Source organism: Amblyomma americanum, chromosome 8 (genome assembly GCF_052857255.1).
Source record: "Amblyomma americanum isolate KBUSLIRL-KWMA chromosome 8, ASM5285725v1, whole genome shotgun sequence".
NCBI lineage: Eukaryota > Metazoa > Arthropoda > Arachnida > Ixodida > Ixodidae > Amblyomma > Amblyomma americanum.
In genome coordinates this window covers 73,836,184-73,850,945 of record NC_135504.1, presented here as the reverse complement: position 1 = coordinate 73,850,945, position 14,762 = coordinate 73,836,184, and the positions used below count along the sequence as shown (strand labels likewise).

Here is a 14,762-nt window from a genome sequence, read left to right as displayed (position 1 = left end):
TAACAAAATGCATATCCAAGATTTTGCAACTGCACACGCTGCCCCTGCGCGCTATCTCTGGCCTCTCTGCAGAGACTATTTACTCCACAATAAAGCTTAAGTGAGCTTAGCATCCTCTGTTGGACCAAAAATCTTTTTGATTTCTACCCACGGTATTCAGCAATGCTCGTGTAACATGACCCCCCCCCCCATCTAGACTGACCAGAAATAAACACAGGCACCAAATCAGGAAGATTAATTAATTATCCCCTATCACCACTAAAGCTGGAACTGATCATCACACCATGAAAATTATCAGACTCAGCAATCATGCCTGATGTTATCAGGCATTTTTCACTGTTCCAAACTGAACTAAAATGGGTAAAACTTTTTTTACAGCAACAGCCATATTGTTGGACCTCGTTTAAGGCACCTGCAATTAGTGTGATGCATCACAAGTGAAAAAATTCGCTGTACAGAAAATGTTACGTGAAAGTGACCCGGCTGCACTAGGCCTACATGTTCCCCAGAGTCCTGCAGGAAGAGCAGTTTATTGTTTTCTTTTATCCCAGCTGGGCCAGTTACAGGGCACAGACTGCAGAGAACTTTTAAAAATTTAATTTACATCCCCCACGCCCCCCCCCCCCCCCCCGCCCCAAAAAAAATATGCAGCACTATATTAAAGATGTTTATTTCCATTAAATACTGAAAGAACCACTACACTTCCCGCTAAATGGTGCACCTGTTTCTCCCCGAGTATTTTCAATGTGTTTCAAGTCCCAGCAGTGCGACTGAATTTTTTCTATGCACCAGCGTACAATTGACTCCATATCGGAACCCACCGCCAACTTTTCCCCTCGGGATGGGTGCTAGACCCAATCACCTGGTATTAACACTTTTACAGATTCATAGCCCACAGTTCTCCCCGAAAGCTGGAAGAGAAACCTTGCAATCCTTGCACAGAGTAGAATATGTTTAAAACGATCTACCGCATTTACTCCAATAATGAATGAATGCTCGTAATGAATGCATAACCTAATCAGGTTGTCAATTTCTTAAACATCTTAACCCCGCGTACCAACCCACTGCCCCCACCTCTAAATATTTCATGCAATTTTTTTTTAATAAAAGGCGTCCTCATTATACGAGTAAATACAGTTTTCTTCCGCCAGGGCCTCATATTATGAACATGTCTGCTTGCAGAGAGTGTTGTGTTGTGTTTTATGGCACATAGGCAACTGAGGCCATCATGTGCCAAGAACAAGGTATAGGAAAAGTCTTTTGTTGAATATTATAGAAATGCAAGAATCATCCCTGCTCTAGAGGCCCTCCTACATTAATATTACCCAGTGAACACATACACAAGTTTTATCAATGGCTACAAATAAAAGCTTTAAAGAGGGCCGGGTAACCTCAGTAGCTTTCCTTGGCTGCGGAAGGATATCGAGGCTCCCCAACCAATCAAAATATAAGCCTCAGCTTTCTTCTCAGGCATGAGAAAGTGGCTGAGGTGTACTAAAATTCAAACAAGCCAGTGGGTAAAAAATTTAGAGCCTCTTGAGAAATCCCGTTTCGTTAAGAAAGCTAAAACCACATCATCTCCTAAAAGCAGTGCGGGATGAAAAGGAATGCATTTATTATAAAATTCAGTAAAATACGTTTTTCTTAGTTCTTCCAGTTCCACACAAGAGAATAAAATGTGGTTAACCGTGAGTTCATCTCCGCATTCTTGGCAAACAGGTATGTCTTGTTTTGATAGTAGGAAGTTGTGCGTAAGGTGCGTGTGGCCTAGTCGGAGACGGCATAAGATCACTTCCTTGAAACGTTCTTGGTGCACACACAACTTAAATTCACCTGAAACTGGTTTTACCAAGTGCAGTTTATTTCTGACCTCATTGTTCCAAGCCGACTGCCATCTTTTCCTTAGTTTCCTTGCTACTAATTTCATGCAATCGTTAAGCGGCATATTTACTTTCTTTATTTCCTTGCCACGAGCTTTACCAGCACACACATCTGCTCTCTCATTGCCTTTGATTCCCACATGACTCGGGACCCAGCACAGTTTTATATTTTGTCCTTGAGCTGTGGCAGTTACTATGTTGTGTATGATGTCACCAAGCCGAGGGGAGCTTGCATTTTTAGAATGGAGAGCTCTAAGTACACTTAAAGAGTGTGTAAATAACAGCATTCTTGAGCATTGCATCAGTGTAAAATTCTGTAAAACTAATGCATTTTTCTTCAAGGGCACGGAATTCTTGTATTATATGTTGCTGTGGAGTTTGTTTTTTACGGAAATGTGTAAGAGTGAGGTCACAGATTGCAGGAAAATTGTACCATGGAGGAAGTGGACCTCGTCTTCGAGCAATGGCAGGTAATGCATCCATTACGCAGAGGTTTTGGCACATCTCTTCAAAACGCAGAAGTGGCCTTATAGCTAATGGTGTGTTGTTAAATAGTGTTCCAGATGGGCACTTTGTGACTATTTGGTGACAGTTATGTTTAGGTAGTGAACGGATTTTTAAAACGTACAAGCATGTGAGCATGGTTCTTCTCTCTGTAAGTGATGGTTCGTTGGTTTCCACATAAAGACTGTTTATCGGTGACGTCCTGTATGCACCGGTGGAATGACGCAAGCCTAAATTGTGTACTGGGTCTAGCCGTTTAAGGTACGATTGCCTCGCTGATCCATAAATTATGCAGTCGGAATCTAACGTACAACATACTATAGAGCGATGAATCTGTAAAAGACATGTCCTATCGGAACGCCAATGTTTTCGTGAAAGTACTTTTAGTATATTCAGAGATTTAGAAACTTTCTGAGTATGTTTATGTGTGGTAGGAATGTGAGCTTTTTGTCATAAGTTATTCCTAGAAATTTGTGCTCGTCTTTAAATAGTAGTGCGACTTCATTTAAATACAGTGAGGGATCAGTGTGCAGTCTTCTTCTAAGCGAAAAAAGAACAGCTACTAACTTTTGCATAGAAAACTTGAAACCGTTTTTGTCTGCCCATGTTGTTAGTTTATTTACTGTCATCTGTATTTGCCTCTAACATGATATAACGCTAGAGGATGTGCAAGCATTCTGGAGATCGTCGACGTAGGCAAAATACATGATAGACTTTGGAATTAATTTTGCTAGGGAATTCATTTTTACTATAAAAAGCATGATGTTTAAAATGCACCCCTGAGGCACGCCGTTCCCTTGAATGAAATTCTTAGAAAGAGTGGCACCCAGGCGTACTTGAAATTAACGGTTGGTCAAAAAGTCACTCAAGCATTTCAGCATTCTACCGCGGATGCCGAGGTCTCCAAGGTCCCTCAGTATGCCAAACCTCCATGTGGTGTCATAGGCTTTCTCTAAATCGAAAAAGACCGCAAGGCAGTGTTGCTTGAGTATAAATGCTTCTCGGACTGTGTTCTCTAGGCGGACTAGATGGTCGGTTGTAGAGCACGCCCTTTTTAAACCCACACTGATGGATGTCAAGATCATCACGGGATTGTAAAAGAAATAATAATCTAATGTTAAGAACGCTTTCAAATTATTTGGCAAGTACACTTGTTAGGGCTATAGGCCTGTAATTGCCAGGGGTGGTAGGTACTTTCCCAGCTTCAACAACGGTACAATAATCGGTTTTTCCATGCCTCCGGCATCTCTCCTGATAACCATATTTTGTTAAAAAATTTCAGAAGCGAGTCTACACCGGGTGCGGACAGGTGGGCGAGCATTTCGTAATGAACTTCATCTGGTCCTGGTGCACTCTGTTTACCGGAAGAAAGTACGCTGTTAATTTCTTGTAGCGTAAATGGGCTATTACATGCTTCGTGAGCATTGCCCTTTATCGGCAGTCTTTTTCTTTCGTCTGTGTTTTTATAATGTAAAAATCATTCTGTATAATGAGAGGAACTAGATACAGTGGAAAAATGTTCACCTAATATGCCAGCTTGTACTTTGATATTTGTACATCAGTGTCTGTCAGAAGAGGAACTGTGGACAGAGAGTAGCGACCATTCAGTTTGTGTATCCGTTTTTTTCGATGAGACTTGGCTGTTAATCGAGGAAATGAAACGCTGCCAAGATGATTTTTCGGCATTTCGACGAATGTTCCACACTTTTGCTCTTGCTTTTTTAAAGTTTATAAGGTTCTCCTGTGTGGGGTATCGGCAAAATATACCACAAGCTTTATTTTGTTGGTTTTTTTTTTTCTTCTTTGAAATCTCGTGTCCACCACATTTTATGGTTGCGTTCTACTATTCCTGAAGATTGGGGGATAGCCAAGTGTGCGGCAGCAAGAATGCAATTTGTGAACTTTTCATTTATTTCATTTACATTAAAATTTTCCAACGTAATATTTTCTAACGTGGCTCCTGTTCTAAAAAGCTGCCAGTCTGCTAAATTGAGCTTCCAACGTGGTTTTGTCTGGGTGACTGATGCTGGGGATGGCAGGCAGATTTCAACAGGGAGATGATCGCTTCCGTATGGGTTGTCTAAGACATCCCATTTAAAATCGCTAAGATCTGATGGAGAGCTAAAAGACAAATCTAAAACACTCATTTTTCCTGAACTAGGGGAGCAATATGTAGGTTTACCGGTGTTCAATAAACAAATATTGTTGGATAGTATAAAATCCTCAATAACCTGACCTCTGCTATCGGTTTTCTCACTGTCCCAGAAACAAGAGTGTGCATTAAAATCGCCAACTATCAAGTATGGCTCCGGTAACTGTTGTAAAAGGCTCTCTAATTCATGCTGTCTTACTTTGAGATGTGGTTGAAGATATACGCTACAAAGTGCAATGGTTTTGTAACCAACCACGGTGGCTGCTACGGCTTCGAACCTAGTTTTGAGTTTGATCTCGCTAGCTGCTACGCCAGGTTGCACAATGATGCCTACGCCTCCCGAGAGTCTGCTCGCCTCCTCCCGGTCACGGCGGAAGACAGTATACTTCTTTAGCACCTTTGAGTGTTGACGGCCTAGATTGGTTTCCTGCACACATAAAGCAATAGGGGAAATTGTGTTTAAAGTGCCTTTTATGTCGTTATAGTTATTTACGAGACCTCTGCAGTTCCAGTGTATTATGAAAGCCATCTTAATGTTGTGTGCATGTGAGCAGATAAAATTAAATTAACTTTGATTTGGCCCCTTGACTCGGAGCCTCACATTTTTTTGATCGACCCAAAGACCTCCGCCGTCCGTCCGATGAGGACGGCACGGGGCTGTCCTGGGTCGTGCCCATCGCCTTAGCAGAGGCGCTGGACGATCGTGCAGGATGCACGCTGACTTTTGAGTTAGACCTCGACCTGTGGGAAGAGGTCTTGAGGCCCGCTGACCCGGGGGTCTGCGCAGCCTGCTTTGGAGTTGGCGGAGTAGTATCAGCTACTCCACCAGGGGGCGCGGATGGCCCTGCCATAGGCCCACTGCATGCGGCCTGGACAGGTGCCGAAGTCTGGTGTGATGCGCCGAGCCCACGCACCACATCGGCGAAGTTTGTTTTTGCATTGAAGGAGAATCTGTTTCGGCGTATCGCCTTCTTGCTTCCCTGAAAGAAATGTTTTCAGTGGTTTTCAGTGCAATTATTTCTTGTTCTTTTTTCCAGGACGGACAAGCCCTGGAGTATGCAGCATGGCCTCCCTCCCAATTTGTGCACCGCGGGGCAGCAACACATTCATCTGACTGGTGGTCCTTCGACGAGCATTTCGCACAAGTTTTGCGGCCGCGGCAACTCTGTGAGCCGTGGCCGAACCTCTGGCAATTGAAACATCTGCGTGCGTTGGGTATATATGGCCTTACATTTATTTTCAGGTACCCGACTTCAATGCTTTCAGGTAGTGTGCTTGTGTTGAAAGTGAGGATCATGTGTTTCGTTTCTATTTCCTTGTTATCCTTCCGGATCTTTATCCGCTGAACATTTATGACATCTTGGTGGGCAAGGCCTTCAAGCATTTCTTTTTCAGAGAGGTGAACAAAATTAATTTCTGATATGACGCCTCAGACTGTGTTCAAAGATCGGTGTGACGTGATGGAGACAGGAATCTCCCCTATCGATACAATGTTTGCAAGTTTCGAGTGCTGGACGGTGTCACGTACTTTGAGCAGTAAGTCGCCACTAGCCACTTTTGATACCTTGTACCCAAAGCCCAAGGTATCTGTCAGGCACTTTGCTACCAGGAATGGGGAAATCAGTCTTGCTTGTTGTTCTTCAGCTTTGCTGTGAATAACATGAAATTTTGGGAATGACACTTCCCTTTTTTGAAAAAAATCTTCATCGTTCCGCCCTCTTTTTAGAGAGCGATCAGTTTGGGAATAGAGGGGAGCCATAAAAAAGTTTAATTTTTCAGTCACGGTGCCAGCCACCCACCACGGAGCCCAACAAGGGGACGGGACAACAACTTGCACGCAAGTCCTGCCCACGCCAGCTGTACACCTCAACTATGACCAAATATGACGAAACCCAGGGTAGTTCGCCACACAAGGTTAACCCTAGCCGCCCATGAAGAAATGAAAAAACCGGGAAACGACGAGGAGACAGGACAGTAGTCAGAAAGAAGATAGGAAAGTAAAAGATGGAGAGGAGGACAGGAAAAAGGCGACTGCCGATTCCCCCCCGGTCGGGTCAGGCCGGAGGTGCCGTCTACAGGAAGCTGGGGCCAAAGTGGTGCCTCCGCCGAGGGCCCTTAAAGGTCCAAACACTCGGCATCGGCTCAACCACCAGGAACCACTTTTCCCCGGACACGGCGATGCCACGCACGGCGAGGCGCGGGTGCTTGGGTCCGTGGTGATGCACCATTCACCATCGTCCCCCTGCGGGGATGTCCCTGTGGATGCTCGGGAACTCGTGGTGTCGCCACTCACCAATGCCTGCAAGCTGCAGACGCCCCCCTGAGGGGAGCTCGCAGATTTGGGCATTCATTTACTCTGATGCAATGCTTAAAAGGCAGCAGTAAAAATGAAAAATAGGCCGCCATCTAAGCGCACACAATTATGTGTTGGGAGAGCTTTCAGCAAGTGCCAATGCTGTGTGTTTTAGCATGAGATAATGTCTCACTTCAGTTATACTTCTTCACATGCTTCACTGAATATGTGCAAAGAATGCGTCTTTAGTGAACTGCCTTTCATTTGTGAACTCTCGCCACTCTGGTACAGGAAACAGGGTAACGGTAGGATGCAGCACTCAATGACAGTGCCCTCCAAAAAAGCCATATTTCAACTGCAGATTATGTTTGCAAAGCTATGCTATAGCTGCTCTGGCTGTGTGCCATGCATATAGCAATAACTACTCAGTTTTTTTTTTTTTCCAAAGCCCTCAAAGCTCTCTGGGTGCATTTATTGGTAAGAAATAAAAAGATAACGACCTTAGTTTGCACAATAAGCAAATAGGGCAGACTACCATTGAGCATCGTCAGCCATTCACCTTTTTAAGCAGCTCTACAAATATTTTTGACCACCACCAACTCATTACAGCTTTTCACTGGATGGTTTCTGAGGGTCTAACGTTCCAATGCGGCTCAGGCTATGAGAAACAGCGTAATGGAGGGCCTCGGATAATTTCGACCACCTGGGGTTCTTTAAAAGAGCAATGACATCGCACAGCAAATGGGCCTCTACCATTGCGCCTCCATCGAAATGCGACTGCCGCGGCCGAGGTGGTACCTACGTCTTTCGGATCAGCAGCTATAACCACTAAGCCACCGTGGCGGCTCTCATTACAGCTCTTGAACTTCTGGCCTGTTGAGGTTCTGGTCTGTTGAGTGATCAATGCCGTCTTACATGTGTGCAGATAGATTATGCCTTGTCGGGCGTTCTTTTGTTTCCTTGTGTTATGTCCCGAGCGATAAACTTGCCTCTTGTACCAACCAGTTTAAACACCTTTGAACCTTGCAGCCTTCGGCAAGATCGGCAGCCTTTGAATCTTGGTCCCATAGGCCAGTGCTGTCGAGCACAGAAATGATACTATCACGTCTAGTGTTCATTGCCAAAACAACACAGAATATCCCAAACCCCGAAGGCAGTAGTGTGCATATCTAATACTGGCACTTTTTTTACACATAACCACTTGATGACAGCCAAAAGAAGTTTTCACATTAAACTAGAGTTGTGGTTAGAAAGCTTTTTCTTCATTTTTGTCTATTTGAAGCAGTATACTATGTGTTGTGCCCGTGTTAATGTTTATGTTTTTGAACTAGCATGTTTTTTTCTTTAAGTTACTTGTGCAAATCTGTCAACTTCTTTTCAGTTTTTCTGTGCTATAAATTGTATAAATTATAGTTGTCTTTTGCACAGCTGCTTTTAGAAATGTTATCCTTTGCTACGATACATGTAATGCCCACCTGCTAAGGTCTCAACCAGAGACCGGCAGTATTCCAAATAAATAAATTAATAAAATATTTGCTCTCTCAGAGCTGCTCAGAGAGAAAGAATCTAACCTGGAGCAAATATGTTGCGATTAAATCCAGTTATTACGCCATTACACAAAAAATGAACAGTTTAACTTTTGAGCATGAACAGAGGAGTTTCCCCACAAGTTGTTTCACAGGGAGTCATTCTTAAATGGTGCGGGCAGATCACCTATGAGCAGAACTGGAGCTAACAAGTGGCTTCGTTCATTATATTGCGACTAATAAAGTCAATATTTCCACCCTTCTTTCCCTTTTTCTTTCCTATTAAAAGATCCTATTCAGCACGAGCTCTTCAATAGGTACTAAAAAAATTATGCTGTTACCGAAAAGAACGTCATGCTGGGCAAGTTGGTAACTGTTCACCTTTAATTGCAGGCGCGAAAAAAGACAGCACAAGGCAGAAATACTGGATGGAGCGCCAATCGCAACTGATTTATTCGAAGGCGACACGTACAAATATATACCACCTTACATCATATCAACTTTGAAGATGATAGTATTCATTGCATGTAAGATGGTATATATTTGTGCCTGTTGCCTTCGAATAAATCAGTTGCGAGTAGCGCTCCGTCCCGTCTATCTGCCTTGTGTCTTTTTTCGCACCTATAACTAAAGATGTTACAGAAAGCACAAAGAAAATGTCCAGCTTCTATGATCTGCTTCTCCATTCCTAAAATAAGTCTGTCAGCTTTGCTATCATAAATTGAACTATGTGTGAAAGGGGTGAAATAAACAAAAAATAAGACAAATTATAAGCAGCTTTGTCCCTTATGACCAAGTAAGACAGCAACCTTCACAACTCAGACAGTTTCAAGATATACACCCAAAGTTGCAGCGATGGCACGGGATGTTTCCATCAAAGGACGGGGTCCGTTATCTTGGATACCTTTCTTAACAAATACCTTACCTGCATGTTGTAATCGTGACTGCTGCAATTACATTTTAACACTATGTACAGCAGTAATTTACAGTGTAACCACAAGGCACATAAGAATATCATAATGGCGTGTATGCATTTTTTCTTTCCTGTCCCACTTCTATACATATTTCTGCCCAGTGAAGAGGGTCATTAAATTAGTGCGAGGCCCTAATTTAAGCGCATCTAATTTCAGCTGTGTGGTGGCTTTCCATCGCATCAAGAGAACACTCCCGCATTGTAAGATCGTGTCTGTTTTCATTTTCTGTGTTACTGACTACTTTCAAACCATTGTTAACTGTTTTTTTCTGTTTTCACTATTCTGAACTTGTTCCTTTTGCACTACACTATGTCTCAGTCCTGCACACAGCCTTGAATCAGGTTAGCAGTATGTTGTAAATACAAAAAAAATTAAATACAATGCTGCAACAGAAGACAATTATGCGCGATCAAAAACAACCTTGCAAAGGTGCACAGTATCTTAAGGCTGTAGCCTATTTTTAACAACTTTCAATAACTTCCAGCCATGTCGTATGAAATGAACAGTAGTACACAGCTTTTAGTGCACAGACATCCTTCGAAAAACTTTATGAATACATGTAGTCGAGAGTTTGACGCAGATCCATGTGCTCAGGCACGGTGATTCGATGAAATGAAGAAGCAGTCACTGAACATAGTCGACAAAAGAAGTTTCAAAACCTTTACAGGTTTCTTGTTCACAATGAGCAGGACAGGCGAGCTGGTGAATTTACGAGTCTCCTTTTTTCAGCTACGGTCACTGACTGCGTCTTCATACAATAGGAACACACGTAGTGCGTGACAAAGACAAGAGAGACAGGACAAGTGTATTTCTCTGTTGCATGCTACAGCTATCCCTAGGAGAAGATATGAACCGCCCAGTCTAACATCAAGTGTTGCTGGCCACACCTGACACTGGGCTGGTTGGTTCTACATGCTTTGTACTATTTTATCCTATTTTATCATCTGCCTCGAATGAAGACAATGGCATAAGGCAGCAATTCTGCATTTAAATAACATTTCACAAATGCCGGCCAAAGAGTCTGATTAGCATGCCTACTTGACTTACCAATTTTCCACACCTGGAAGCAAACTACATATGTGTGTTCTCCACTTGGCAGTTTGTGCAATCAGAGTGAAAACACTGACATGGGTGAAAGTATGCCTGCCAGCACTGCGGAGGTGTTAAGACAATTTGGAACAAAGCCAGAGCCACGTCTTCCTGTTGTGCTTCAAAATAAACTGAACAGGTTTACAGGTTTTCAACCCCCAGGTGCATGGCATTTTTCTCAGCGCACTTTAAAGCGGCTTCTCGCCAAGCACATAACCACAGGTGGGCTGCCAAAGCAACAAATAACCTGGTAAAAATTCCAGCAAGCAACACCACAGTCAGCACTAAAACTCTCTCGGTCACCCAGAGGTGCCTACTGGGATGACAAGCGAGAGGCAGCCGACTTATAAATAATCTGATGTCGCTGAGACATCCCTCTATCCATAACAAAAGAAAATCCGGCATCAAGTTTAACACGACTTGGCAATAATTGCGCAAACAGAATTTTCGTTCACCGAAATGTAGGGCGACTGCTGATGGAGCATGGCTCGCGTGGAGAAGGTATCGCTCGTTAATCGGCCGGGGTCAGTGAGGAGGCCCTATCGGACAGTGAGCGGATATCTTAGCGCCCTGTTTACACCACAAACCCCGGTTCGGAAGGATGGAGGCGAGATCGACGCGCGCCGAGACGTTGCCACCGGACAAGAGCGGCACCTCTTATATTTTCAAAGCCCGCTCTTCCGTCCGCCGAAACTGGCCACCACGCATCCGGCGGTGGGTCATCGCGGTGACCCAACTATAGAACGGCCGCTCCTCGGACGAGTCAAACGAGATTAAACCGCGCCGATCAAAGACCAAGCACAAAGGGAAAACGCGGAAGGCTCTCGTGCACGGTCGCTCGGCGATGCACTCGAGAACAATAGTCAGCGAAACAACGGTCCTATTCTTTTTCGGTTAAGAACCGTTTGTCGATAGCGGCGAACGGGCATTGAACGGGAAACCACCGTATCTGCATCCCCTCGCCAGCCCAAGCTAGGACGCTGCTGGTCGAACATTACTCCGAAACTTTATATTTTTAAACCTCCTCGCAGTGCGGGCACTTGAGAGCGGAGCCAGACGTCGGGGAAATCGTACCTGCTGGTCATGTTGCCGGCTGAGCGATGCCAGCGGATCAGACGCGGGAGGGAGCCTCCGTCATAGCGCCCGACGAGGCACACTTTGCGGGGGCTTTGAGCAGCGCGTTGCTCCGCTCAACAGCTTCACGCAGTGCCGAGGCTGAACGGGGGCTTCCGGTTGGGGCACAGCACCAGCACACACACTCTTCGACGCCGCTGCGAGAGCGGCCGCTGTTTGACAAAACGAAGGGACGCGTCGCTCGCACTCGCGGGACACCACACACGCGACGCGGCGATCGTGGCCAGTGCCGAGAGACACGCTGGCAAGAATCGGGAACGGCCACGCCGCGCTTCCTCTGGGCTCCGAAGAAACGTGTGCCCGCCACCTCGTGCAAATAATGGAGTCGGTCCCTCCGTGCAGCAGCTCCGAGCTGTCGCGCCGTCCTCGACTTCGGGTGCTGTTTTCGCAGCGTTCAGGTCACGTCCGCGTGCCCCTGGCGTGCCTAACCGACGTCCCACTGCACGTAGGTGAGGTTTCCGGCACGAAAATGCGGCGAAATACCATCAGTACAACAATTAATCGAGGCAGATGTGGAAATAGCTGATCTTATATTTATACTGAGAGCCATCTTGCTTCAAATGCCAGATATACCATGAGGGGACACCCCCATTGGTCCGTGCCCGCCGTAGCCTCGAACACAGGAGCGCGCCACGCGCCGTAGACGGCGTGAAACTCGGTCAGAAGCAGACGATTTTTTGCGGCGCTAGTGTTTATTCTACCTCAAGGAAGCGTTTACCATTGCGCAAGTTTTTAGCGAGCTTCATAAAAACAAATTCTAAGCTGAGGTTATAGAATACAAATACCCTTTTATAATATGTAAACTTCACTTGTATGATAACTTTTTATTACATATTTGCTTCGTAGACTACTTTCTAAAAATTGGTACGTCCATGGGTACTTGTGGCTACATCTCTCCACTCTAAATAACACGTCCAGTGGCAGCGCGGTAGCAGCGGTAGCGCGGTAGCAAACACTCCTAGTCCTTGGCTTTGTATACCTGTGGACAGGGGTTAATGCCAAAGAGGAAAACAGGAAAATGTTAGAATGTATTGCAAGCGACATTGATGAGCTAGGAGGACAGGGCGAGATAATTATATTAGGTGACATGAATGCACACATAGAAGACCTGCATGGGTACACGGATTCGACAGGAAGCATGCTGCAGGACATGTGTGACAGGCATGATTTAGTTGTATGCAACAGCACCGAGAAGTGTGAAGGGCTCATAACATGGGAGGCGGGGAGTCTGCACTCGACGATAGATTATGCACTAATGTCATAGAGGATGTACAACAGATTAGGGGTAATGAGCATAGATGAAGATGGTTCCAGAAGTCTAGGTAGTGACCACAAGCGTATCAAGTTGAGCTTCAGAAGAAAAAGCAATGTAGGACTGAAGCAAGATGAACAATCAGGGGGAAATTTTTACTCAGAAAAGCAATTGGAAGTAGCAGCCAAACAAATAGAGAAAGTAATTTTTGAGGATAGTGAAACAGAATGGACTTATACCAAATTAACTCGATTACTGGAGCTAGAGCTAGCTAAGGTGCGAGTAAAGCTAAAAGGGAAAAGATGCAAACCCAAGAGTTTGTGGGATGAGGAGGTCAAGAGGGCAATAGAAAAGCGCAAGGAAGCATCCAGGGAACACAGATATTCCAAGAGGGGGGAACCAAAACCCGAAGTAGACAGAAAATGGGATACCTTCATAAAGTGTAGAAGGGACGCATCCTATTTGATTAATGAGAAAATTAGAAGAAAGGGTGCCCAATGGATGTCAAAAGTAAATAAATAGGATAGAAAAGCAGCCCAAAAATTCTGGAAACATCTAAACGCAATGAGTAATAAAACTAGGCTAGAACAAAGGTTTATTGTTACAGATGAGGGTATTCGACTAGAAGGGGATGAAGCAATAAAACACATAGGAACAAGGATGACGGAAAAATTTTCAGCAAAGCACGTGGTACATAATTTATCGAAGGAGGATATACCGGTTACAGCAATAGCTTCACTTGAGCAAGGAGAGTGGGAAAGGGCAGAGAAGAAGGTTCCTAGTGGCACATAAACAGGACCAGATGGTATCCCGATTATGTGATAAAGAAGTTAGGACCAAAATCCAAGCAAACATTAATACAGGTAGTGAATAAAATGATAGTGGATGAGAAAGTTCCCGATGAATGGCGATTAAGTAGAATGAACATGATATATAAGGGAAAGGGGACAAAGCAGACGTAAGTAACTATCGCCCCATAACAGTGACATCTGTGGTTTACAGGGTGGTGATGCATATTATAAAGGATAGACTGCAGGCTTGGGTGGAGAACGAGGGGGTGTTAGGGGAACTACAGAATGGGTTCCGGAAACAAAGGAGGTTGGAGGACAATCTATTTTCATTGACACAGTGTATAGAAATTGCGGAAAAGGAACATAGGCCCTTATTGCTAGCATTTCTGGATATTAGGGGAGCCTATGACAACGTTACTCAGGAGCATTTGTGGGACATATTGGGCACATTGGATGTGGAAAAATGGAGTAATTAATCTTTTAAAAGATATATATAGAGGTAACAGAGTGCTCATAAAATGGGGAAAAAAATGTATCAGGGCCTGTAGAGATACAGCGGGGGCTTAGACAAGGATGTCTTCTGTCCCCTTTGTTGTTCATGTTGTACCTGCAAGGTTTGGAGGCCAAGCTAGAGGGGAGCGGACTAGGCTTCAACCTATCTTTTTTCAAGCAAGGGGAATTGATTAAACAGACATTACCGGGACTAATATACGCGGACGATATAGTGATAATGGCTGACAACAAGGAAGACCTGCAGAAGTTGTTAGACATATGCAGTACAGAGGGAGATAGATTAGGCTTCAAGTATAGTAAGGAAAAATCTGCAGTCATGATATTTAATGAAGAGGGCGGCGAGCATAGAATACAGGAGTTCGTGCTAAAAGTAGTGAATGAGTACAAGTATCTTGGGGTGTGGATAAATAACAGTGTTGAGTATCTGACAGAGCATGAAAAATATGTAATGAATAAAGCTAGTAGGAATGCAGCTGTCATGAAAAATAGGGCACTGTGGAATTACAATAGGTATGAGGTGGTAAGAGGGATCTGGAAAGGGGTGATGGTCCCTAGCCTGACCTTCGGGAATGCGGTCCTGTGTATGAGGCCAGATGTTCAAGCAAGGCTGGAAATTAGGCAACGGGGAGTAGGGAGGTTAGCTTTGGGAGCACA

The 14,762-nt window shown here is 44.5% G+C and overlaps 1 protein-coding gene across 2 annotated transcripts in view; it reads right to left on the bottom strand.

Annotated features, from left to right (window-relative positions):
* The window catches only part of Hel89B (histone acetyltransferase 1), a 211,609-nt gene extending 199,492 nt beyond the window's left edge, over nt 1–12,117 (bottom strand). The window contains exon 1 of one of the 2 annotated variants that reach the window (XM_077635155.1): nt 11,493–12,117. In XM_077635155.1, coding sequence (XP_077491281.1) covers nt 11,493–11,503 — 11 coding nt within the window. In that variant the 5' untranslated portion in view covers nt 11,504–12,117. The remainder of the gene's footprint in view (nt 1–11,492) is intronic. The other variant, XM_077635154.1, reaches the window with a different exon arrangement.
* Nucleotides 12,118–14,762: the final 2,645 nt, after the last annotated feature.